This window comes from Metopolophium dirhodum, chromosome 4 (genome assembly GCF_019925205.1).
Source record: "Metopolophium dirhodum isolate CAU chromosome 4, ASM1992520v1, whole genome shotgun sequence".
Taxonomy (NCBI): domain Eukaryota; kingdom Metazoa; phylum Arthropoda; class Insecta; order Hemiptera; family Aphididae; genus Metopolophium; species Metopolophium dirhodum.
The window spans coordinates 18,164,422-18,190,937 of record NC_083563.1 but is presented as its reverse complement, the minus strand read 5'-3'; the positions used below and the strand labels follow the sequence as shown (position 1 = coordinate 18,190,937).

Below are 26,516 nucleotides of genomic sequence, written 5' to 3'. Positions count from 1 at the left end.
ATCAGAATTGGGACACTCTGTCGTACGTGTTCAAAATATATCAGACAAAAATAAACGCACCCTACCTCTATTTTTTATAGAAGTTTCCCAAAATACCAACAATGTGGATATCACAAAAACTTCGTTTTTACTTAACACTAAAGTCACTATAGAAAAACCACATAAAAAGAATCGCGGTCCTCCGCAGTGTCATAAATGCCAATTATATGGCCACACGCAAAATTATTGTCACCACATTGCGCGCTGCGTTAAATGCGGTGCAAATCATCACACCAAGGAATGTTCCAAAGATCGGAATATCCAGGCAAAATGTGCCCTGTGCTCCGGGGATCACACCGCAAACTACAGGGGCTGCCCTACCTTCATAAGTGCTCAAAAAAACCCAAGACTTTTCAAGGCTTCTACAACCAAAGTCCCGGCGCCAAATCCTCATTCCAGACCAAAATCATACGCTGAAGCTACCCGGACCAAAGATTTTTCCACAGATAATTTCCCCGTCCTATTATCTAACTTTATAACTAACCTCAACTCTCTAATCAGTCCTCTAATTACTCTCCTCTCTTCAGTCCTACACTAATTAATTCCCAAAACCTCCTTATCTCCATAGCTATTTCTGTAAAAATTTTTTCTTATCTAACATAACTGTAATGTATTTTTATTCTATGTCTAAATTGTATGTTTCTAACAAACTTAATTGCTTTTTTATCTCTATTGTATTGGCTACGGCGTACGCCGTGCCGAATCCTTACAAGACTCTTAATCGGTGTTACTATATATATAATGTACAATGTTTAATCTATAATTTTATATAATATTACGTATAATTGTTGAGCTGTAATAGTATTTGACTAAAAGCTAATATAATAAAAAAAAAAAAAAAAGTATAGTATACAATATCCTAGGCTGACAAATGGTCTCCACTTAAAATTGTTTTTCGTATACAATGATATTATATCATTGAATTCAAATTTAACACTATCCATAACAGTCACCCACTTGTAACCTACTGTTCAGCAGAGTCACTTCCAATTTTTTTTTTTTTATTGACCTCCCTTTTTATTTAATTCCTGATAATAAATAAGCAATAAATTAACTGTACATTCAGGATTACATGCATTCAGGTGAATAATTATAAGATTGCAATGATATATGTAAGATTTAAGATATAAGATTTAAGATGTAAGATGTAAGATGTATTGTTGATTCATCAATACGATTCTGGGTGGACTTGAGGACTTCCCATGTTCAGCGACCGGCGTCGACCCGTTTTGTGGCGCAGTTCAGACTTCCCTGTCGTTTTCAGTTAAAAACTAATGATTTCCGGCAATTAATTTTTGCAATATCGTTCATAATTCGTCGTAACTTGTAATATATATACCTATTTTAAAAATATTATTCGTGGGTAATTGAAACGTCTAAAATATATTATCATATACAAATATGATAATAAATAAATAATAATAATTCACCTTAACCGGCTACGATATTAATAATATTTAATAATATCAATATAAGTATAGTATACAATATCCTAGGCTGACAAATGGTCTCCACTTAAAATTGTTTTTCGTATACAATGATATTAAATCATTGAAATCAAATTTAACACCATCCATTACAGTGACCCACTAGTAACCTACTGTTCAGCAGAGTCACTTCCAATTTTTTTTTTTTTATTGACCTCCCTTTTTATTTAATTCCTGATAAACGAGTTTTGGATAAGTACCTACCTACATAATAGGTACCTATCCTACCTATATTAATTAAAAACTATTTTTAACACTACGTATTTACTTATTATTTTTGCTTTTAGTTTATCTAATTATGTATGATTAAAATATGTTTCCTTTATACCCAAATAATTATTAAGTACCTACAAATAATGTAGAATTCAATTTTATTTTATCAATAAATACTTTTATTAATACAGTGTTGACTTTGTAGATGGGTAGCAATAAATTAACTGTACATTCAGGATTACATGCATTCAGGTGAATAATTATAAGATTGCAATGATATATGGTAGATTTAAGATGTTAGATTTAAGATGTAAGATGTAAGATGTATTGTTGATTCATCAATACGATTCTGGGTGGACTTGAGGACTTCCCATGTTCAGCGACCGGCGTCGACCCGTTTTGTGGCGCAGCGGAAATTTCGTACAGCTGACTGTTCGACAAAGACACTGTAATATTATTTGAAAAATATTATTTCTACTTAATCGTAATAACTGGGTATAATGAGTTTAATATTATATTATATTATAATAAATATTAAGTACCTATATTATTAGCTTCTAATAATTGGGATGTCATTTTTGTAGATATTGATCCGGACAAAATTATGCTGGCCCAGCGCTATGCCATGATTTATGGCGTACCTATCCGATGAAATTGTTGGATACTCTTTTAAACTGGGCAATCTGTTAAACGGTGACGTGATCGTTACTTCGCGGTCATCATAGGGTAGACCAGAATACACAAAAATGTAGGTCATCGGGCTATATGTATGATAAAGTGGGAATTACAATAGCCCCTAAAATGCTGTTACACCTCAACCTTAATAAAAACAAAGAATGATTAAGAAATGATTAAAAAATGGCAACGGAATTGGCCTACAAATCTGCAAATGAGTTCATGAACAGATAACTTCTCAACGTAATATTATGACCGATCCAATAATAACTTTCCATAGCTACATCAGACCGATGTGTGACGGCTGCTCACCAACGTATCGACATCCACCAGATAACTTTGGTAAGTTTTCAAACTATACCGCTAATTCTTGCGGAATGCTAAAGAAAATTAATTTATTAGATAAATATTATACTATAAGAATTTTTAAATATAGACGTTTTCAACTCACAGCTATGCAGATGGATGTCGACCGGTTTGGGAGCGACGTCTGATACGGCATTGTTCTAATGAATTCAAACATAAATAATACATTATTATAATATTGTTGTATGTATAGGTACGGTTAGGTATATTAAATTAATTAAGTAGGTGCTATATTAATATAGTCTATTAATTATTTTTTTACTATGCTTTTATTGTATTAAATACACAATGACTTATAACTTACATTATTGGACCAGACATACAGCAACGTCGAGTTAAACAGTTTTTAAATAAACACATTTTCGATAACATCCATTTTGTTGTATTCTGGACCGCCCCATGGTGGCGATGTGACTATAAAGTTACCCTGTATCTGATTTGCCAGTTTGAAAAAGTCTCCAACAACGAACTCAATCTTCTCAAGTACGCCATAAATCGCGGCATTTTGCTTGGCCATCACTATCTTGTCTACGTCAATATACGTCGGGCAAGCTGGATTATATTTCCGCCGGCGCCGCAAAACGGGTCCACAGCCACTTTCACCTGGTCACACTTTTCTGCCATTATAGGCACTGTGTGTCTCGGGAAAGCTCTCTATAAAACCAAACATACGATTATAATATATATCTTTTTTATTTTTAACATGATATGATAAATATATAATATATAAATGTTTTTTTTTACATACCCTCGTCCATCAGAATACATTGGGCGAACTTCAAAAATAAGGCATGTCTCTTTTTCCAATATTTATATGTAATTAGGTCTATGGGCAATATAAAAAAACATTATTCAATTTCTAATTATACCTATGACGCTTCATACTTGTAACCTTCACGACGCTACAGATCGGCATTTAAATAAATTATATTGTAGGAATACACATTCAAACTTCAAACTAAAATCTCCAAAATCTTAAACAGAAAAAACCATTCAAAATATTTAGTTCATTAAAGAATGATTATTCATAGGGCACCAGATTATAAATATTCAAGTCAATACAAAATATTCAACTTCAGTTAGATAACTAACAAAAAAAATTTGAAGGAGGGTGTTGGAGCCCACTGGCAAATAAATTTAAAAAAACAAAAAAAAAATTAAATTAATTATATTTTGGGAGAACACATTCAAACATCAAACTAAAATCTCCAAAATCTTTAACAGAAAAAACTATTTAAAATATTTAGTTCATTAAAGAAGGATTATTCAGACAGTATGAGATTGTCCATGTTTAAAAAATTTGTCTACAATGAAAATCATAAAAAAAAAATTGAAGGTAGGTTTTGGCGCCCGCAGGCAAATGCATTTTAGAAAACAAAAAAAATGTTTAATAAATTATATTGTGGGAATAGGTACACATTACAAAGTTCAAACTAAAATGCCCAGAAACTTAAACAGAAAAAAGTATTCAAAATAATTATAAGTAGTTCATTAAAGAAGGATTATTCACAAGGCACAAGATTATCAATGTTCAAGTCAATACAAATAATTCAATTAGTAATATTACTAAAAAAAAAAAATTGAAGGGATGTGTTGGCGCCCGCAGGCAAATTCATTTTAGAAAACAAAAAAAAAATGTGGAAAAAATTTTATTTTAGGAATACAGATTACAAAGTACAAACTATAATGCCCAGAATCTGAAACAGAAAAACTATTCAAAATATGATAAGCTCACTTAAGAATGATAAAACAGAGCTAAGGCATCAGGTTACCAATGTTTGAAAAATATCAACAAAGTATTCGACAACAGTTAAGAAAATTTGGCTAGAAATGAAATCATAAAAAAAAATTTGAAGGGAGGTGTTGGCGCCCGCAGGCAAATGCATTTTAGAAAACCAAAAAAAATTTAAAAACATTTTACCGTAGGAATACACATTACAAAGTTCAAACTAAAATGCCCAGAAACTTAAACAAAAAAAACTATTTAAAATATTTATTTCATTGAAGAAGAAATATTCAGAGGGTACCAAATTGTCAATGTTTAAAAAATTTGGCTAGAAATGAAATCATAAACATACATTTGAAGGGAGGTGTTGGCGCCCGCAGGCAAATAGATCTTAGAAAACAAAAAAAAAAATTTTGAAAAAATTTGACTGTGTGATACACATTACAAAGTTCAAACTAAAATGTCCCGGAACTTAAACAGAAAAAACTATTCAAAATATTTAGTTCATTAAAGAATGATTATTCATGGGGCAGCAGATTGTCAATGTTTAAAAAATTTGGCTAGAGTTAAAAACATAAAAAAAAAAATTGAAGGGAGGTGTTGGCGCCCGCAGGCAAATAGATCTTAGAAAACAAAAAAAAAATTTGGAAAAAAATTCAGAAAAAACTATTCAAAATATTTAGTTCATTAAAGAATGATTATTCATGGGGCACCACATTGTCAATGTTTAAAAAATTTGGCTAAAGTTAAAAACATAAAAAAAAAAATTGAAGGGAGGTGTTGGCGCCCGCAGGCAAATAGATTTTAGAAAACAAAAAAAAAAATTTGGAAAAAATTTGACTGTGTGATACACATTACAAAGTTCAAACTAAAATGTCCCGGAACTTAAACAGAAGAAACTATTCAAAATATTTAGTTCATTAAAGAATAAAAAAAAATTGAAGGGAGGTGTTGGCGCTTGCAGGCAAATAGATTTTAGAAAACAAAAAAAAAATTTAGAAAAAACTATTCAATATATTTAGTTCATTAAAGAATGATTATTCTTGGGTCACCATGATATCAATTTTCAAGTCAATACAAAATATTCAACTAGAGTTACAGTACTAAAAAAAAAAATTGAAGGGAAGTGTTGGCGCCCGCAGGCAAATGCATTTTATAAAACCAAAAAAAATTTAAAAACATTTTATTGTAGGAATACACATTACAAAGTTCAAACTAAAATGTCCCGGAACTTAAACAGAAAAAACTATTCAAAATATTTAGTTCATTAAAGAATGATTATTCATAGAGCACCAGATTGTCAATGTTTAAAAAATTTAGCTAGAGTTAAAAACATAAAAAAAAAAAATTGAAGGAAGGTGTTGGCGCCCGCAGGCAAATGCATTTTAGAAAACAAAAGAAAAATGTGGAAATAATTTTATTTTAGGAATGCACATTACAAATTACAAACTATAATGACCAGAATCTGAAACAGAAAAACTATTCAAAATATGATAAGCTCACGAAAGAATGATAAAACAGAGCTAGAGCATCAGGTTACCGATGTTTGAAAAATGTCAACAAAATATTCGGCAACAGTTCAGAAAATTTGGCTAGAAATGAAATCATAAAAAAAAATTGAACAGAGGTGTTGGTGCCCGCAGGCAAATTCATTTTAGAAAACATATAAAAATTTAAATAAATTATACTGTGGGAATACACATTAAAAACTTCTAACTAAAATTTCCAAAATATTAAACAGAAAAAATTTGACTGTATGAATACACATTTCAAAGTTCAAACTAAAATGTCCCGAAACATAAACAGAAAAAACTATTCAAAATATTTAGTTCATAAAAGAAGGATAGTATGGTACCAGGTTATCAATGTTTAAAATATTCGGCTAAAGTTAAATTTTAATAAAAAATTGAAGGAAGGTGGTGGCGCCCGCCGGCAAATGCATTTTAGAATACAAAAAAAATTTATATAAATTATATTGTGGAAATACACATAACAAACAAAAAACTAAAATCTCCAAAATCTTAAACAGAAAAATTATTCAATATATTTAGTTCATTAAAGAATGATTATTCTTGGGTCACCATGATATCAATTTTCAAGTCAATACAAAATATTCAACTAGAGTTACAGTACTAAAAAAAAAAATTGAAGGGAGGTGTTGGCGCCCGCAGGCAAATAGATCTTAGAAAACAAAAAAAAAAATTTTGAAAAAATTTGACTGTGTGATACACATTACAAAGTTCAAACTAAAATGTCCCGGAACTTAAACAGAAAAAACTATTCAAAATATTTAGTTCATTAAAGAATGATTATTCATAGAGCACCAGATTGTCAATGTTTAAAAAATTTAGCTAGAGTTAAAAACATAAAAAAAAAAAATTGAAGGAAGGTGTTGGCGCCCGCAGGCAAATGCATTTTAGGAAACAAAAGAAAAATGTGGAAATAATTTTATTTTAGGAATGCACATTACAAATTACAAACTATAATGACCAGAATCTTAAACAGAAAAACTATTCAATATGATAAGCTCACGAAAGAATGATAAAACAGAGCTAGAGCATCAGGTTACCGATGTTTGAAAAATGTCAACAAAATATTCGACAACAGTTCAGAAAATTTGGCTAGAAATGAAATCATAAAAAAAAATTGAAGAGAGGTGTTGGTGCCCGCAGGCAAATTCATTTTAGAAAACATATAAAAATTTAAATAAATTATACTGTGGGAATACACATTAAAAACTTCTAACTAAAATTTCCAAAATCTTAAACAGAAAAAATTTGACTGTATGAATACACATTTCAAAGTTCAAACTAAAATGTCCCGAAACTTAAACAGAAAAAACTATTCAAAATATTTAGTTCATAAAAGAAGGATAGTATGGTACCAGGTTATCAATGTTTAAAATATTCGGCTAAAGTTAAATTTTAATAAAAAATTGAAGGAAGGTGGTGGCGCCCGCCGGCAAATGCATTTTAGAATACAAAAAAAATTTATATAAATTATATTGTGGAAATACACATAACAAACAAAAAACTAAAATCTCCAAAATCTTAAACAGAAAAATTATTCAATATATTTAGTTCATTAAAGAATGATTATTCTTGGGTCACCATGATATCAATTTTCAAGTCAATACAAAATATTCAACTAGAGTTACAGTACTAAAAAAAAAATTGAAGGGAGGTGTGGCGCCCGCAGGCAAATAGATTTTAGAAAAAAAAAAAAAAATTTGGAAAAAATTTTACTGTGTGATACACATTACAAAGTTCAAACTAAAATGTCCCGGAACTTAAACAGAAAAAACTATTCAAAATATTTAGTTCATTAAAGAATGATTATTCATGGGGCAGCAGATTGTCAATGTTTAAAAAATTTGGCTAGAGTTAAAAACATAAAAAAAAAAAATTGAAGGGAGGTGTTGGCGCCCGCAGGCAAATAGATCTTAGAAAACAAAAAAAAAATTTGGAAAAAAATTCAGAAAAAACTATTCAAAATATTTAGTTCATTAAATAATGATTATTCATGGGGCACCACATTGTCAATGTTTAAAAAATTTGGCTAAAGTTAAAAACATAAAAAAAAAAATTGAAGGGAGGTGTTGGCGCCCGCAGGCAAATAGATTTTAGAAAACAAAAAAAAAATTTAGAAAAAACTATTCAATATATTTAGTTCATTAAAGAATGATTATTCTTGGGTCACCATGATATCAATTTTCAAGTCAATACAAATTATTCAACTAGAGTTACAGACGTTACAGTACTAAAAAAAAAAATTGAAGGGAAGTGTTGGCGCCCGCAGGCAAATGCATTTTATAAAACCAAAAAAAATTTAAAAACATTTTATTGTAGGAATACACATTACAAAGTTCAAACTAAAATGTCCCGGAACTTAAACAGAAAAAACTATTAAAAATATTTAGTTCATTAAAGAATGATTATTCAAAGGGCACCAGATTGTCAATGTTTAAAAAATTTAGCTAGAGTTAAAAACATAAAAAAAAAAATTGAAGGGAGGTGTTGGCGCCCGCAGGCAAATGCATTTTAGAAAACCAAAAAAAATTTAAAAACATTTTACCGTAGGAATACACATTACAAAGTTCAAACTAAAATGCCCAGAAACTTAAACAAAAAAAACTATTTAAAATATTTATTTCATTGAAGAAGAAATATTCAGAGGGTACCAAATTGTCAATGTTTAAAAAATTTGGCTAGAAATGAAATCATAAACATACATTTGAAGGGAGGTGTTGGCGCCCGCAGGCAAATGCATTTTAGAAAACAAAAGAAAAATGTGGAAATAATTTTATTTTAGGAATGCACATTACAAATTACAAACTATAATGACCAGAATCTTAAACAGAAAAACTATTCAATATGATAAGCTCACGAAAGAATGATAAAACAGAGCTAGAGCATCAGGTTACCGATGTTTGAAAAATATCAACAAAATATTCGGCAACAGTTCAGAAAATTTGGCTAGAAATGAAATCATAAAAAAAAATTGAACAGAGGTGTTGGTGCCCGCAGGCAAATTCATTTTAGAAAACATATAAAAATTTAAATAAATTATACTGTGGGAATACACATTAAAAACTTCTAACTAAAATTTCCAAAATATTAAACAGAAAAAATTTGACTGTATGAATACACATTTCAAAGTTCAAACTAAAATGTCCCGAAACATAAACAGAAAAAACTATTCAAAATATTTAGTTCATAAAAGAAGGATAGTATGGTACCAGGTTATCAATGTTTAAAATATTCGGCTAAAGTTAAATTTTAATAAAAAATTGAAGGAAGGTGGTGGCGCCCGCCGGCAAATGCATTTTAGAATACAAAAAAAATTTATATAAATTATATTGTGGAAATACACATAACAAACAAAAAACTAAAATCTCCAAAATCTTAAACAGAAAAATTATTCAATATATTTAGTTCATTAAAGAATGATTATTCTTGGGTCACCATGATATCAATTTTCAAGTCAATACAAAATATTCAACTAGAGTTACAGTACTAAAAAAAAAAATTGAAGGGAGGTGTTGGCGCCCGCAGGCAAATAGATCTTAGAAAACAAAAAAAAAAATTTTGAAAAAATTTGACTGTGTGATACACATTACAAAGTTCAAACTAAAATGTCCCGGAACTTAAACAGAAAAAACTATTCAAAATATTTAGTTCATTAAAGAATGATTATTCATAGAGCACCAGATTGTCAATGTTTAAAAAATTTAGCTAGAGTTAAAAACATAAAAAAAAAAAATTGAAGGAAGGTGTTGGCGCCCGCAGGCAAATGCATTTTAGGAAACAAAAGAAAAATGTGGAAATAATTTTATTTTAGGAATGCACATTACAAATTACAAACTATAATGACCAGAATCTTAAACAGAAAAACTATTCAATATGATAAGCTCACGAAAGAATGATAAAACAGAGCTAGAGCATCAGGTTACCGATGTTTGAAAAATGTCAACAAAATATTCGACAACAGTTCAGAAAATTTGGCTAGAAATGAAATCATAAAAAAAAATTGAAGAGAGGTGTTGGTGCCCGCAGGCAAATTCATTTTAGAAAACATATAAAAATTTAAATAAATTATACTGTGGGAATACACATTAAAAACTTCTAACTAAAATTTCCAAAATCTTAAACAGAAAAAATTTGACTGTATGAATACACATTTCAAAGTTCAAACTAAAATGTCCCGAAACTTAAACAGAAAAAACTATTCAAAATATTTAGTTCATAAAAGAAGGATAGTATGGTACCAGGTTATCAATGTTTAAAATATTCGGCTAAAGTTAAATTTTAATAAAAAATTGAAGGAAGGTGGTGGCGCCCGCCGGCAAATGCATTTTAGAATACAAAAAAAATTTATATAAATTATATTGTGGAAATACACATAACAAACAAAAAACTAAAATCTCCAAAATCTTAAACAGAAAAATTATTCAATATATTTAGTTCATTAAAGAATGATTATTCTTGGGTCACCATGATATCAATTTTCAAGTCAATACAAAATATTCAACTAGAGTTACAGTACTAAAAAAAAAATTGAAGGGAGGTGTGGCGCCCGCAGGCAAATAGATTTTAGAAAAAAAAAAAAAAATTTGGAAAAAATTTTACTGTGTGATACACATTACAAAGTTCAAACTAAAATGTCCCGGAACTTAAACAGAAAAAACTATTCAAAATATTTAGTTCATTAAAGAATGATTATTCATGGGGCAGCAGATTGTCAATGTTTAAAAAATTTGGCTAGAGTTAAAAACATAAAAAAAAAAAATTGAAGGGAGGTGTTGGCGCCCGCAGGCAAATAGATCTTAGAAAACAAAAAAAAAATTTGGAAAAAAATTCAGAAAAAACTATTCAAAATATTTAGTTCATTAAATAATGATTATTCATGGGGCACCACATTGTCAATGTTTAAAAAATTTGGCTAAAGTTAAAAACATAAAAAAAAAAATTGAAGGGAGGTGTTGGCGCCCGCAGGCAAATAGATTTTAGAAAACAAAAAAAAAATTTAGAAAAAACTATTCAATATATTTAGTTCATTAAAGAATGATTATTCTTGGGTCACCATGATATCAATTTTCAAGTCAATACAAATTATTCAACTAGAGTTACAGACGTTACAGTACTAAAAAAAAAAATTGAAGGGAAGTGTTGGCGCCCGCAGGCAAATGCATTTTATAAAACCAAAAAAAATTTAAAAACATTTTATTGTAGGAATACACATTACAAAGTTCAAACTAAAATGTCCCGGAACTTAAACAGAAAAAACTATTAAAAATATTTAGTTCATTAAAGAATGATTATTCAAAGGGCACCAGATTGTCAATGTTTAAAAAATTTAGCTAGAGTTAAAAACATAAAAAAAAAAATTGAAGGGAGGTGTTGGCGCCCGCAGGCAAATGCATTTTAGAAAACCAAAAAAAATTTAAAAACATTTTATTGTAGGAATACACATTACAAAGTTCAAACTAAAATGCCCAGAAACTTAAACAGAAAAAAGTATTCAAAATAATTATAAGTAGTTCATTAAAGAAGGATTATTCACAAAACATAAGATTATTCGTTAACTATTCAAAATATTTAGTTCATTAAAGAATGATTATTCATGGGGCACCAGATTGTCAATGTTTAAAAAATTTGGCTAGAGTTGAAAACATAAAAAAAAAAAATTGAAGGGAGGTGTTGGCGCCCGCAGGCAAATAGATTTTAGAAAACAAAAAAAAAATTTAGTAAAAACTATTCAATATATTTCGTTCATTAAAGAATGATTATTCATGGGGTACCACCAAGTTATCAATTTTAATGTCAATACAAAATATTCAACTATAGTTGCATAACTAAAAAAAAAAAATTGAAGGAGGGAGCCTGCAGGCAAATTAATTTTAGAAAACAAAAGAAAAAATTTGGAAAAAAATTTAGAAAAAACTATTCAAAATATTTAGTTCATTAAAGAATGATTAGTTATCAATTTTAAAGTCAATTGAATCAAAAAATTGAAGAAGGGAGCCTGCAGGCAAATTAATTTTAGAAAACAAAAAAAAAAGGGAAAAAATTTTACTTTAGGAGTACACGGGTACTCAGCGTACTCCCAGGTATAGCCGGTTAATCTTGAAAAATATTTATACAAAAATGAATTGAAAAAAAAATTGTTTGAGAAATCTGTGTGAAATAACACTAAAGAAAAGAATACGCTGGAAGTTAAATATTGCAATACATATTAACTACTATCCAAAAACTAGGTATTGTTTACATTATAATAATACGAACAGTTATTATGATCAGAGGTGTATCACCGTAATATATGTATTAGAAAATGTATAAAAACGAATGTAATTTATTTATAAAGGGTGCAAAAAAATTAAATCAGAAAAAGGTCCTGCACGGACTCTATTATGTGATTGTAATTTATGAAGGATATAAAATAATGTTTAATTTAAAATAATATTGTGTTTGGACCTATGTTTTTAATAACTATACTGGTACAACTCTAGCTGACAGTCTTTAAGACCGTGTTAAAAACTATAATAATTAGTTAACGTCTAATTTACTGTCCTATCCTAACCTAACCTAACATAACCAAATTAATAATATTTAAATATTTTCTTTCATTGTTATGTTTACAATATCGAATACCTTTATAGTTAGTAGGAAATGATCATCGCAAAGCTCACGACCAGTGATTGTAGTCGTCTATCATTACCATAGCTTCAACTAACTTTAGGTTTCCCAAACTAGCTTCTTATGACTTATTACTTAGGACACTTTGAATAAAAAGTTCCTGAGTTGCAGGTTGCTGAACTTATAAGTGATTGATTATCAAGTTGATCCTTAGATTGTTGACACCTTAGTTCCCCTCGAAGACCGCTGGTAAGACTATTACCATATACTATTATGTCCTATCCATTATGTTATATCTATATTATCTATGATGGAGCCATACCCAGCTCACTCGTGTAAACAATTTGAAGCACATAAAAGCGATTTACAAATCTCTATTAATGATAATATGAAATCCCAGACCTGTCCCCCATACTCTGATATTAAGAGCCCAGCCCACCTTCATATTCTCTATGCAAAAAGTAAATTTAAGACAAATTTGTAAATCAATGCACAGTCTCTCTATTGTACCTACTAATATTTGTGATTTCATTAATTTTCAGTATTTTGTATAATTAGTAATAATTAGTAAACCTAACCTACTGAGACAACCTTGAGGCATTTCCTTTTAGGAAATATAATTAAATCCTCAAACATAACTCTTATAATTCAAGAGTTTGTAACTAATACAATCATAATATAATATGAGTATAGTACATTACGTAATATTTTTTTATAATATTTACTGTTAGTGAAATATTAAGTTTGTATTTCTAATATAATATATGTTATGATATTTATGGACGACACTTGCACCATGGCCCCTCGATATAGTAATGTGGCGACCCGGCACATCTCTTTTAGATAAATGATTAAATACTTAATCAAGTCTTCCAATTTACTAAACATTTATGTTTTGTAGATAATTTGAAGAAAAATTTAAAATTGAAGAGAGACTGTGTGAATTAACAAAATTTGTGGTTATGAAATGTTTATTTGAACACCTGTTATAATGTATTATATTGAACTTAAGTTAATTTTTTATAATGTACTATAGTAAACATTTGAACGTTTATTACAATATACGTATATTATACATAGATTTCAAGTATGATTTTTTTTAGTTTTTTTTTTGATAGTTACCTACCTACTACAATACTAGACACTTTATTTTTATATTTTGAAGCAATATTATATGTTTTGGATTATTTAGATCTATATAAACTATATTTCAGACCCATAGTTTAGTATTTAAAGTTTGTATGATCGTGGAACCAAATTTTATCAGACTCTACTAGAATGTTGTAGTTAAATTAAACTATAATATAGGTACCTATGTGGAATAACAGTACCTAACCTTCTATTATAATTTGTTATGAATATAATATTTTAAGTAATAACTCAAATTTAGCACTTTTACGGTACTTAATACATTTTCCTAATATTTTAACAGAAATTATGAAGCTAAAAATATAGAAATACCTATATTATGTGACGGTCCATAGTTGATAGTTTTGTTTCATTTATGATAATAATGCTTTTTAATATACTTTTTCATAAATTAATATTTATTACAGTTGGCTTTTATGATTTGCTTGAACTATTAGTACTTATTTTTTTGGGGAGATCTCTATTATTACAACACCGTTACCAATATGCGTTTTTTTCTGGTTAGTTAATATAATTGCATGTTTTCATGATTTCTTCGTATTTATGCTTATTTTCTTAAAATGTTTTTATATTTTCGGTTCATACGTTACCTACCTACCAAGTGTGTAAATAAAAATTTTTTTATGTAAACCAATTTGAATTATTATTTATTAATTTAAAAAAATTTTAATAAAAACGTTTTCATTCAGTATATTTTTGAATATTTTATTATTTTTAATATTTTTGAATATTTCAGTGCATATATTTACCTGTCTTTAGTGCATACAGGCAGGCAAATATTTAACACTTAAGAGGATGTCAGATTTTTAGCGCACCATTTATTTCTCTCTCCGACCCACGCACAATCATTTTAGTGTTTTCTTAATCGTACATTTGGTATGCTACGCGTGGGTCAAAGATGGAAAACAAATTGTGCGCTGACATCCCAACCGGCAACATCTTTACACGAGTGAGCTGGGTATGGCTCCATCATAGATAATAAAGATATGGATAGGACTAATGGTCTTATCAGCGGTCTTCGTCCTTCGAGGGGAACAATTGAGGCCAAATAAAGTATACTCATATCGAGTATCGAATATCAATATAAAGGAGCCTCAATTGCCTTCCCCTCCGGGAACGCGGCCTCAAATGTATTTAACATAGGCGTGGACTATCCATTGTGTCAACAATCAGAGGATCAACTTGATAATCAAACACTTAAGTTCGGCAACCTGCAGCAACTCAGGATCTTTTTATTCTGAAAAGTGTCCTAATGAGTCATAAGAAGGTTAGTAAACCTATGGTTAGTTTAAGCTGGTGGCCTTTGCAATTCAAGATCTTTTCCTACATATTCGGCATTGTTAACATAACTATTCTACCTTTACACTTTTTCTTCCCCCGTCTCTCACAGCTATATACAGGTTCAGCCACTCTCATTCCACACCTCCATATGATCGGTATTCTGTCTATCCATCTCTTCTTCAGTCTTCTCGCCTCTCATTTCCCACCTAAATTAACTAACTTCTATAGCCACTCTCACTATCTCTTATCATACAGTGACCGAACCACCTAACTTATTATTCTCATACCTGCTACCCTCACTCCACTTACCTACCCTAACCTTACATTTCTTTTTCATCTTTCCCTTTCATACACCAAACATTCTGAAATCCTGTTGACCCATTTCCTTATCTTCGCCATATTACACACTACCTAATTCCTATTCACCCAGTCTCTAGTTACCTACAAGTAATCGTACTTGATTATCGGTGAAAATATTTAAATATCATTGAGCGAATTCCCTACTCGAAAGAATTACTTAAAAAAAAATCATACCTCCCAATTTTCTAATTTTTAACACGACTTTATTGATAGCCGGAATAGTGTTATACCAGTATAATTACAATACAAATATTGAAAAATTTCGGGCAATACATCCTTTGATCAATTAACAATAATAAAAAAAAACCTACTGAGAAATAAGAAAATACATACCCCGTGACGGAATCAAAATCTGCTACGAAACTTAGTCTTCGAAGCACTGAAACGTTCACACATTTCAATCTGCTTATGATATAATATTATTCCCAGTTTGAAAATTTTCACTGACGAATACCATTTCTGAAATAACACGCATCTTATGCAGTAAAATGTTCTACAATATTCTAATGACCTATGCGTTACAGTCTACAGATATTATATAAACCTACCAGAAATACCTAATATTAATTTTTATTACACAGAGTTTGTATTTTTAAATGTTGTATTCAAGGATTTATTAGTTTTATTTTTATACCTAACAAAAATTACATTTATTCACAAGTCAGTTATCAACTAGAACTCGACAGCGTTTGGATTGTTCGGACTAGGTACTTGTCCAATACTCGACTACCAGAATTTAAATTAAAGAATGTGATATACCTAGGTAACCTATCGATCGATTCTAAAACAGAATTTTAACCTAGGTACAAATAATATCATAATATCAAATAGTAAAATGTGAAAATTTGAAGAAAATTTCCTATAAGTATATCCCGTAAAACCCCCAAAATAAAACGTACATTTGAGGTGTTCTCTTAAAACCCAAATGTTTAATACCCGTATCCCGTATGCGTAGAAAATGTATGTTTCACATTTAACGAAAACTAAAACTATCGTGACGGAACGGAATTACGAAGAACGTATAAGACAAAAATAATCCAAGTGGTAGGTATAATCTGCTATGTACTTACAAATCATATTAAATAACATTAATCATTATGTATTTTCTTATTTTATTAGGTAGGTATAAAAACCTACCTTCCTACTTATAAAAGCATTGCCTAATCATTGATTTCAAATTTTAAAAATTATTCTACTATAACAATAAACTAACAGTTGTAGGCAAAGTATTATAATTTAAGGTATTTTTCATATTATCCTTATATTTGTACACCCATAACAACTGGATTTTAAAAACTACTCTACGCCTAGCGAGTATATAAGTTTGTCTGACAATAAATATTTACATTAAGTCTACCGCGTCAACAGAGTAAAAGGACAAAACTTACGTAATTATTTATTCTTCCGGCGAAACGCGTTCCCTTCGAGTGTATAATATTGTCTAGTGTCACAGCTGTGCATCTCCGCCAAGGAAAATGCATATCTTCGATCCAAAAGTTCAGTCTGGAAGTATTGAGATTAATGACATTTATAAAAATAGGCACGTAGTTTAATAACCAGAATGTTACGAAATATGAGAGTACGTATTGGAATCGCTGTTCGTCTCAGACGATTGTCATTTGCCATAGATTATTTATAATTATAACCTAACCGTCCTAATCATAGAAAATATATATATGGTCCTAACCGATGGATGATGGATATTTTTACATTATCTTCAAAAAAACATTTATTTGTTTCTACTAGACGCAAATGCGGTAAATTTAATTCAAATTTATAATATAGATAACGGTTTTTTTACTTGGTAACCATATATTTATTACTTGGTTTATAAACAAATTCCAATTGATATAAAATAGTAAGTAAATAAAAATAGTTGTATTGATCCCAATATCTAAAAATAATGTTTCGAATAAAATAATCAAAAAAATTTAAGAAATACCTATTAATTAATATGTATTACCTAAATAACAAAATAACTAAATAAGTTCATGTTTTTTTTTAAACATTTTCACCCCCCCCCCCCTCCCCCTATTACGAAATTGTGTCACTCATCCTTAGAGTGGGGCGCCCCTCTGATTAAAAACCCTTGAAATAGTGCATGTTAAAAAATCAGCCATATCCTCCCCCCCTCAAATTTGACTCATTTATCTACTGTTTGAATTAAGAACGCCGTTACATTGAACGTACAAAACTGTACCTACCTATTCAATAATATTATATTTTTTATTGTGTACACTAATCGATTGGTAGATACAAAATAACGTTAAGTTATAAATAGGACGTGGATTAAAAATGCATTAAAAATGAGAAAAATACCATAAAAATACTATTTAATGCATTTATATTACAAAGCTTAATAAATTGGCCAGAAAAATTAAGTACAATTTAAACGAAAAAAAATTACCAGTTATTAATTAAAATTGTATCTTATGACTATTATCAGTTACAAGTCATAACATATATTTCTATAAATTAAACCAAAACATATATATATTTATATTAAGTACCCCATATAGGTATGTACCTATTAATTATAATTATTCTACGAACAGGGACTGTAAAAACGATTACGACGTTAATATCTTGTGTATTTTATACAATTCAAGTTCGGAACTAAAATATGCGCCTACAACACTTTGATAGCACATTTTTCGTGACATTAAATATTTGTTTTAAGTCTTAAAAGTAAATTTAAGCCCCAAAAGAATATAAAAACAAACTTACTTTAATTATCGACTCTTTCGGCGGAATCCGTGACGTGTGTGAACTGCGACGCCCACGAGGAAACGCTCCAGAATACAGCCAGAACTTAGAATATTGTGATTAATGAAAAATAAAATTATTCGAAACGCAGTAAGTTTTTTGCTCATATCTTCTTTGCCTATTGAAATTTTAGAATTATTAATCGACTGTGTCTTCTGCAACGATTTTGAGATTTGCCATAGATTAAATAAATAAATGATAGATATTATACTAGGTACGTCAGTATGATGAAACCACGGATATAATATAATGCAACTTTTTATATCAAAGAGTTCCGTGTTAAGGAACAATTTATTTGTTCATTGAAATTTGATATGACAATAAACCAAATTAGTTTATAATTTTGAATTTGAATTATAATAATATGATATAGGTATTATTTCAAATATTATTTTCGTTTATCAATTTAATTATTGATTAAGGTGGTGAATAGATATCAGAAGCACAAGAATATTTTTATAAGAGTATATTGTATTTTATGAATTATTAAATAAAAATGTGATTATAGGTACTGTATTTTAAAGTTAACATAAAGCCATATATATTTCTAAAACTCCAAGTCTATAATTTTAGATTCTGAGCGGATCGATTACTGTATTAATTTTACAATGATGTGTTCTTTATTTTTTAATTATTTTTAATTTAATTTACATTTATCCCAAACTGATCTCTGAATAATCATTCAATGATGAATTTAATAGTTACATTCTCGGTTACATTAATTGGATTAAAAATTAGAATAAACTACAGTTTCCAGCTTGTACTACAACATTATTTTATGTTTTTAATTTTTTAAATGCAGTCTGCACCTTGTGTCGGTGATTTTACACGTAATATAATAAAATTGATACTAGTGATAAGTAGGTAGCTGGCTGATTGTTTAATCAAATTATTTACACGATTATTAACTAAAAAAATATCTATGAAGTATAAACATCCGCATTTCCATTAACTATAAATTCATAATTGTATGAGCTATACATGTTACATATATTTTTCGAAAAAACTATTTAAAAAAACAAGAATAATTCCTATTTGATGTCACACGAGTTGATATAGAAACTGACTGCTACGACAACTGTGCAATTTTTTTATGCATAATACGTTTTGAAAACGTCCAGAAAAGAGTTTGTTTTAAGACTGTCTGTCTTCATAACAACTAATTTAATTTAAAGTGTATTGTTATATTATATTATAATGAAATTATAAATTTAGACTATACAAATATTGTGAGTATTTTTTAATTTTAATTACTGAATTATTTGTTTTGTATACTGTAGTTATTAATATTAATATACAATATTACAGTTGTTTTTATTAGTTTTTTATTTAAAAAAATCAGAAGTATTAAATCTTCTACATCTACTTTGATGTTTAAAAACAATTTATGAAAAGGTTTTGTTTTTAAAAATACATTAAAAATTAAATTCATTATAACAATCTTTTTTAAACTAATGTAAGCTTTTTTTCACTTTGCCTCTTGAGGTTGAATGGTGCTTGAGCAAGAATGTATTTTATAATTTCTTCCATTTCACTTTGAGATACTTGTTTAAATTTGGATTGAGTTTTGACAGCATCTGAACAACCATAATACTGAATATTAGTTTTTAAAAATGTATTATGATTATAGCATATTTATTTATTGAAAACATAAATACAAAAACTCTTTTCAAAGTTAATCGATTTAATACATATAATTCATATGATAAGTGGTCAAGAGGATGAGCCTTGGTATAAATAACTGCACAGCATAACTTTATAAAGGATGAAGATATTATTTTCTCATAGAAGAGTTTGAAATAAAAATAGTTTGATCGCCAGCAATTTGGAGTTAATTATGCTTTGTAACTATGAGTTATGACTTCAAATTAGTCGCCAGTATTACTGGGCCCCAGTATATAGTTATATCTACTATAAATATATGTTATGCAAAATTAAATTAAAAACTTGAATAAAATAAAATTGTAGTCGTTTTAGAGCCTATGCCCTATAGTCGTAGTTAATGTAGTGTTAGATTAATTTTTTCTCTCTGATAACATATAGGTTATCATTATAATTATAAAATGATAATATTTTAAATGTATAAAAATATTACCAAATATAACTGAACAAGTTGTCAAGGTTGAAAATTTCTTTTTTTCCAGTGTATGAAAACTCTTTAGGTAATTTGTCTTTAAATAATTTACCCATGATCCTTTTAACCACTGACTTGACATGTTTACCGCCTAAATAGGATAATTGACTTACCTATGTAATAGAAAAGCATAACAATTGAATAATTCTTAATTTATTTCTATTTTGGATAGAATATTATAAATACAATTCCTTACTAAATTAATGCGGAGTGTACCATCTTTTCGTTCTTCAAATATTTCAAGGCCTTGTAAGTTATCAATTGGTAATGAATAACCACCTGTCACGTCTAGTATTGGTGTAGATGACTTATTCATGGTGCCAGAAAAGTCAGATGATGATTGCATTTTTTCCAAAATACTTTCCATTACATCAAATCTTTGGGTAAAATCTCTTTGGTTGTTTACTATTCGTCTTAATTCATGTCTTACAAAAGACAGATCATGAAGGACTTCTTTTTGAAAATCTTTACCTATTCATAATAAATATGAAAAATATGTTATTATTAATGAAAAAGATATAAATAACGAGCTAAATGAAAGTACAAATTAGGTGAATATTAACAGCATAATCACATAAAAGTAAACTAACCAAGTTCTGCAGTTGGTGTAATGAGACCTTCTGAAGTTACTAATGATCTAGATGCTGGAGGTGTTGCAATTATTATTTGTGGACTTTTGTTATTTCCTAAAAACAATGTATAGTGTGTAAACAAGTTTTAATTTTGATAGTAAAATTATATTTACTATATTTGATTTCAGCCAATCTTAGTGAATTAGGATTGTCGTTGTTGTTACCACCAGTTATATAGTTATTTTCATTATTATCTTCATCCCCACTGATTTTATAACCTATTAAAAAAATTAAAATAAGATTTTTATCACGTACACACTTTTGATTTTATAGCTTAAGGAACAAATTAGGAAAATTGAATCTATAAATTGTCAATATTTGCTTAGAATACACAGATAAAATGCTGAGCTTAAGAGATCATTAAAACAAAAATATGATAAAATTCTATGCATAAAATATTTTAATCAATACTTTTAAGTTATAATATGATAGATATATGCATCAAATAAAAAAAGTTATCTTTTGAAATTAAGTATTTAAAATGATAACTTTTTTGACCTAAACTTTCGTGTAAATAAATACAAAATTTGACAATGTTTTATCACTTACTCATTATTCCTTTGCCATCACTTTCAACAGAAGATTCATTATAAGACAATTTTTTTTTTACTATTGTTGACCTTTGAGTAGAGGCACCAATATTAGTTGTTGGTCGTTTAATTGAATTGATGGAAATGGACGAATTAAGCTGAACTTTCTCTACTACAAATCAATAAGAAAAATCAAACTATTATAGTTATAATACAAATTTGTTATTTCAAATTATACACAATTTAAATAAATAATTAAATTACCCTTTTTTTTTGGAGATGGTGACCAGCCAGCTGGTCTTTTCAAAGATAATAAGGTTTTATTATAAACTTCATCTTCAGAATCTAAATTTGTAATTAATTTTATTGAATTTGACATAAATTAATAATTTAATAGATAAGATCAATAAAATTTGTATTTGTAAGAAAATAAAACGTATTAATATGTAGGTTATATTATAATATAGATATTCATGATTATAAAAATAAGACCATTACTATTATCAATTATGGTAATAACTTATTATTATAAATTATACCCTTTTTTATTGGCGACGGTGACAAACTTGCTGCTGCTGATCTTTTCAAATATAAGGTTTCATTAAAAGCTTCATCTTCAGATTCTATATCCAGGGCGTTCAACAATAACTAATCTTAGTATATTTAAGCAATTAATTCTGGAATCTTTCAATAACAAATCTCAATTTGACGTTATTTATACGGACTTTGAAAAAGCCTTCGATAGAGTTAATCATTCTCTTCTAATAACAAAACTTAATGCTTATGGATTTTATGACCCACTTCTTTCATGGATTCATTCCTTCTTAACCAATCGCACTCAAGCAGTAAAATATGAAAATTATATTTCAGATCGAATTAATATTTTATCCGGCGTTCCTCAGGGTGATCACTTATCACCCTTACTATTCTCGATATTCATAAACGATATTAATAAAATTTTAAAACATTCAAGTTGTCTTTTACTTGCGGATGACACAAAAATATATAAGAATATTAAATGCACTAATGATGCATTAGAACTACAATGTGACTTAAACAGCCTTTATCAATGGTGTATTGAAAATGATATGTCTTTGAATATTGATAAATGTGCTATAGTCTCATTTTCTTTAAAAAAGAATACTTTACTTTTTGATTACACATTAAATAATTCAATCTTAACACGTAATTATGTAATTAAAGACTTAGGTGTTTTTTTCGATACAAAACTTTCATTCAATTTTCATGTTAATTATATAAGAAACAAATCCTACAAGAAACTTGGCTTAGTAAAACGTATGTGTAAAGATTTTTAAGATGAATCAGCCCTAAAAATCTTGTACTTTACGCTAGTTCGTTCTAACTTTGACTATGCTTCTATAATTTGGCGTACTAATAATATTATCCAAAACCATAGTCTATCTACTGTACAGAATAACTTTTTAAGATACCTATCATATAAATATCATTATATAAGAACTCCTCATTCTGGATATGAAACCGTTTGTAATCTCTTTAAAATAATGCCCCTAAATAAAAGATTTATTATCTTAAACTGTAAATTTTTATATAAATTATTACATAATATTATAGATTGTCCCGAAATAATCGAACGTTTAAATTTTAGAGTAAACCAATCTAATTCCAGAAATAATTCCACTTTTTATCTTTCCTCTTTCTCTTCAAACTATATGCTATATACCCCTGCAAATATACTTATGTCAGCAGCTAATTCAACTAAAGACTTAGATTTATTTAACACTACCTTATTTAATTTGTCTAATATTTGATCTAATCATCTCTTATCCTCTTCTATTTCTCTGCTTCCTATATCATATTTTCCCCCTTTTTATTTTTTTTACCTACATTTATAACCACTATACTCTCAATATAATTATTTATTCATACTATGCTGCTTTTATATAATATCTTTAAGTTTAAATCGTTATTTAATATTTAAGATTTGTATACATATACTTTTTTTTTTCTTTTTTCCTTTGTTCTTTTCTCTATTTTGTTTTGTTTTATGTTATTTGTATTCACATTACTTTTAAGTTGTAACCCATATTATGTGCACTTAACACAAACTGTCACTACAATATTTTTGTAATTGGAATTTATTTCCGTAAATAAATTATTATTATTATTATATTTTTAATTATTTTATTAAAGTAATATAGTATATACTTATAAAATTAAAAAGTATTATATTTACCTGGATATTCAGGACAATCATAATAGGACTGAGTATTTTTCTTTGCAAGTAGTTTTCTTTTTGATTTATCATCTTCACCAGATAAATCACTAAAGATAGTCGCCTTGTCTGCATACGCTTTTGCCGATATCAGAGATTCTAAAATACACTTCAAATTGAAAGAGAACTATTTGATCAAAATTTTCAATGTTAAGTATTTAGTTTACCAATATTGTTTTTTAAAATCCTTGCTTTAACATAATTAAAATCAATTTAATTTGGCATAGTTTTTCGTTTGATTAATTTTGCTGCAGACAATTGGTTTTGAGGCCATGCACATGTACCATTTTTTTTTACCCAATAGCTTGGTACTGCCTCAACAGAATTATCTTCAAAGAAATGTACTACTGAATAATATTAATTAATATTTATTTCTCTATCAATAAACAAAAATATAATTTCATATTACAAAGGTGTTTGAAATAATTAAATAATACATAATATATAAATAGTTACATTAGTAATTACATATTAATAATATAAGTTATAATTAAATACTATTAAACTAAAAATAATAAATGTAACATTTTAAGTATCATTAGAGTGAAGAATAGGAAATGCAATATTTTTATTATTACTATCACATAAAATAACACATTTAAAATGTTTGTGAGATCTATATCTACAGTGGTGAATTCTTCAGATAAGTCATTGACATAAGTTATACCCTTTTTTAAGCTGTTGATAGGTTTCAGAAAATAATATTGAACATGCTTAAACTGTCTTACTAAGAATACATATCTACCATTAACCGAATTGTGACATATATTAAAAACTTTAAAAATTAATAATTTTTTATCCTCTTCAAATCCTATGTAATTATCACTGATAGATTTAGTGTTGATTTTAACATTATGTTTTATGATAATTTGATATTGAGGGGCAGTTAAATGTTCAAGAAGAGGTCCACTGTTATGTAATTTTTTATAGATAACTTCATTACTTAAATTAGAACTTAACTTAGATTCACTAAATGTCACAAACTCCTGATAACGATTAATAACCTGTTCTAGGGGTTTTTCGTGTTTCCTAATCATTTTTTTTAAAAACTTCATATAATCCTCAAACGGAAAGCATGAACATTTATCTAAAGAACCAAATTTTCTGTAATCATCCACTATATGTATTAATCCATGGACATTGTGTGATACAAACTGGGCACCATATAATTCTTCAAATTTCTCAACAAAATGTAATAGTATTTTTTCACTGAAATCTACAAGTTTTTTAGAACTGTTTGAAGACTAAATAATTCTAAAAGCTACATGTAAACATATAAAATGTAAAAAGCAATCATTTGACACAACACCTTTCAATACCACCGGACCCGTGGACAACAAAAATAATCTAAATTCAGTGGCCTTCCAACGGGCCACTTCGTTTAACCGTCTCGGTTTTCTGGAGAAATCACAAGGAATACTTGATTTAACATACAACAGACAATTAGAAATTATATTTACATCTCGGGATTGTAAACGAACTTGTACAGGAGCTTTTTTAAATATACCTAGCCATAGTGAAATTAATTTTTTAACTATACCTAAGCAAACTAAATGCATGTAATCCATACTAAAGTTATCGATCATGTTTATTTGAGGAATTTCAGTTAAAATGGAAACTGTTTCACCAATATGATGTTCATCATCTATTCGGTTTAAAAAGTCCATATGTGTTCTTTTTGGAAAATTTGAACCTAAAAAACTCATGGTATTGTTAACCTTCTACAGTACATCTTAAACATGAATAGTATCCATTATGAGCTTTTGTATACAATATAAAACTTTTAGCTGGGACATCACAGCAAAATGTATCCACAGTAACAAATTTTTTCCCAAAATCAGACATATGCGGTTTTTCTCTTCCCCAATATAAACCAATTAAAAATACACGAGGTTTACCAGAATACCGAGCATATCCAAGTATAGGCCAGAACATACTAGATGAACTTTTAGTAAGTGGCAAGCCATCTATGTATACCAATTAGTAGTTTTAATTTTTCATTTAAAATAGGTACCCATCAAATTATAGTCAAATTTCAACCCATTAGCAATTCCAAAGTGATAATAAAATCCAGGCTGAACTGTTACAATTGTGTGAGTATTACGTTGAGAATTATTATTTGTTTTTAAAACAGTCCTAGCATCTACCAGAAAATACTTGAAATAGTCATGAACCCTCAAAACCTTTAATAATGAAGAGAGAGCTGTCAATGTTATATTGTGATCTACAGCCCATTTAGATAATAATGGTAAAATGGAACCATTACTATCATCTGCAATTTTATTTAAATTATTAGTTGACCTTTGATGATCTTCAGAATAAGAACTTGTCACATTAATAAATATATTGTGGTTATTATTTGAAAAGTCATTACTTGGAAGTGGATATTTAGGTTCAATAAAAGTTGTATCACACATGGAAAAATTACTATCAATATTAATTGATGATACATAATTTTGAACATCTATAGTTAAATTAGATGTCGGGATGTTATACTCGATGGTTGTGGTGAAACTTGAGATTGTTGATTTTCTACTAAAAAATTAATGGTTTCGACATCCTCTAAAAACCTTCTGCGTTTGGTAGATTTGCTTACATTAGAATAAGACATATTGAATACAATATAAAAATAAGAACTATAATGAGCTAAGCTTTACCAACTATTAATAAGTTATAATACACCTATTAAATACAATGGGAATTTTAATAAATTATACATAATAAAACTGATTGTTAAAATGACAATACTGAAGGGATAATAAAATATAT

General features: G+C 28.3%; 1 protein-coding gene and 1 long non-coding RNA gene across 2 annotated transcripts; both read right to left on the bottom strand.

Annotated features, from left to right (window-relative positions):
• Window positions 1–2,068: 2,068 nt before the first annotated feature.
• Window positions 2,069–18,304, bottom strand: LOC132943232 (uncharacterized). The gene is made up of 10 exons (XR_009664334.1): window positions 18,159–18,304; window positions 16,820–16,934; window positions 15,765–15,890; window positions 3,666–3,754; window positions 3,529–3,606; window positions 3,085–3,434; window positions 2,866–2,920; window positions 2,619–2,794; window positions 2,282–2,558; window positions 2,069–2,185 (listed from the first exon to the last, which is right to left on the bottom strand). It is a non-coding gene; the product is annotated as an uncharacterized LOC132943232 (long non-coding RNA).
• Window positions 18,305–18,577: 273 nt separating this feature from the next.
• On the bottom strand, window positions 18,578–26,164 carry LOC132943579 (uncharacterized). Its single transcript, XM_061012614.1, is given in 13 exon segments — window positions 18,578–19,774; window positions 20,293–20,336; window positions 20,338–20,444; window positions 20,528–20,802; window positions 20,922–21,017; window positions 21,077–21,181; window positions 21,513–21,665; window positions 21,758–21,838; window positions 22,033–22,116; window positions 23,709–23,846; window positions 25,288–25,392; window positions 25,466–25,714; window positions 25,762–26,164. Coding segments are annotated over 13 exon segments (1,971 nt in total). The 3' UTR covers window positions 18,578–19,643.
• Between the last annotated feature and the right edge of the window lie 352 nt (window positions 26,165–26,516).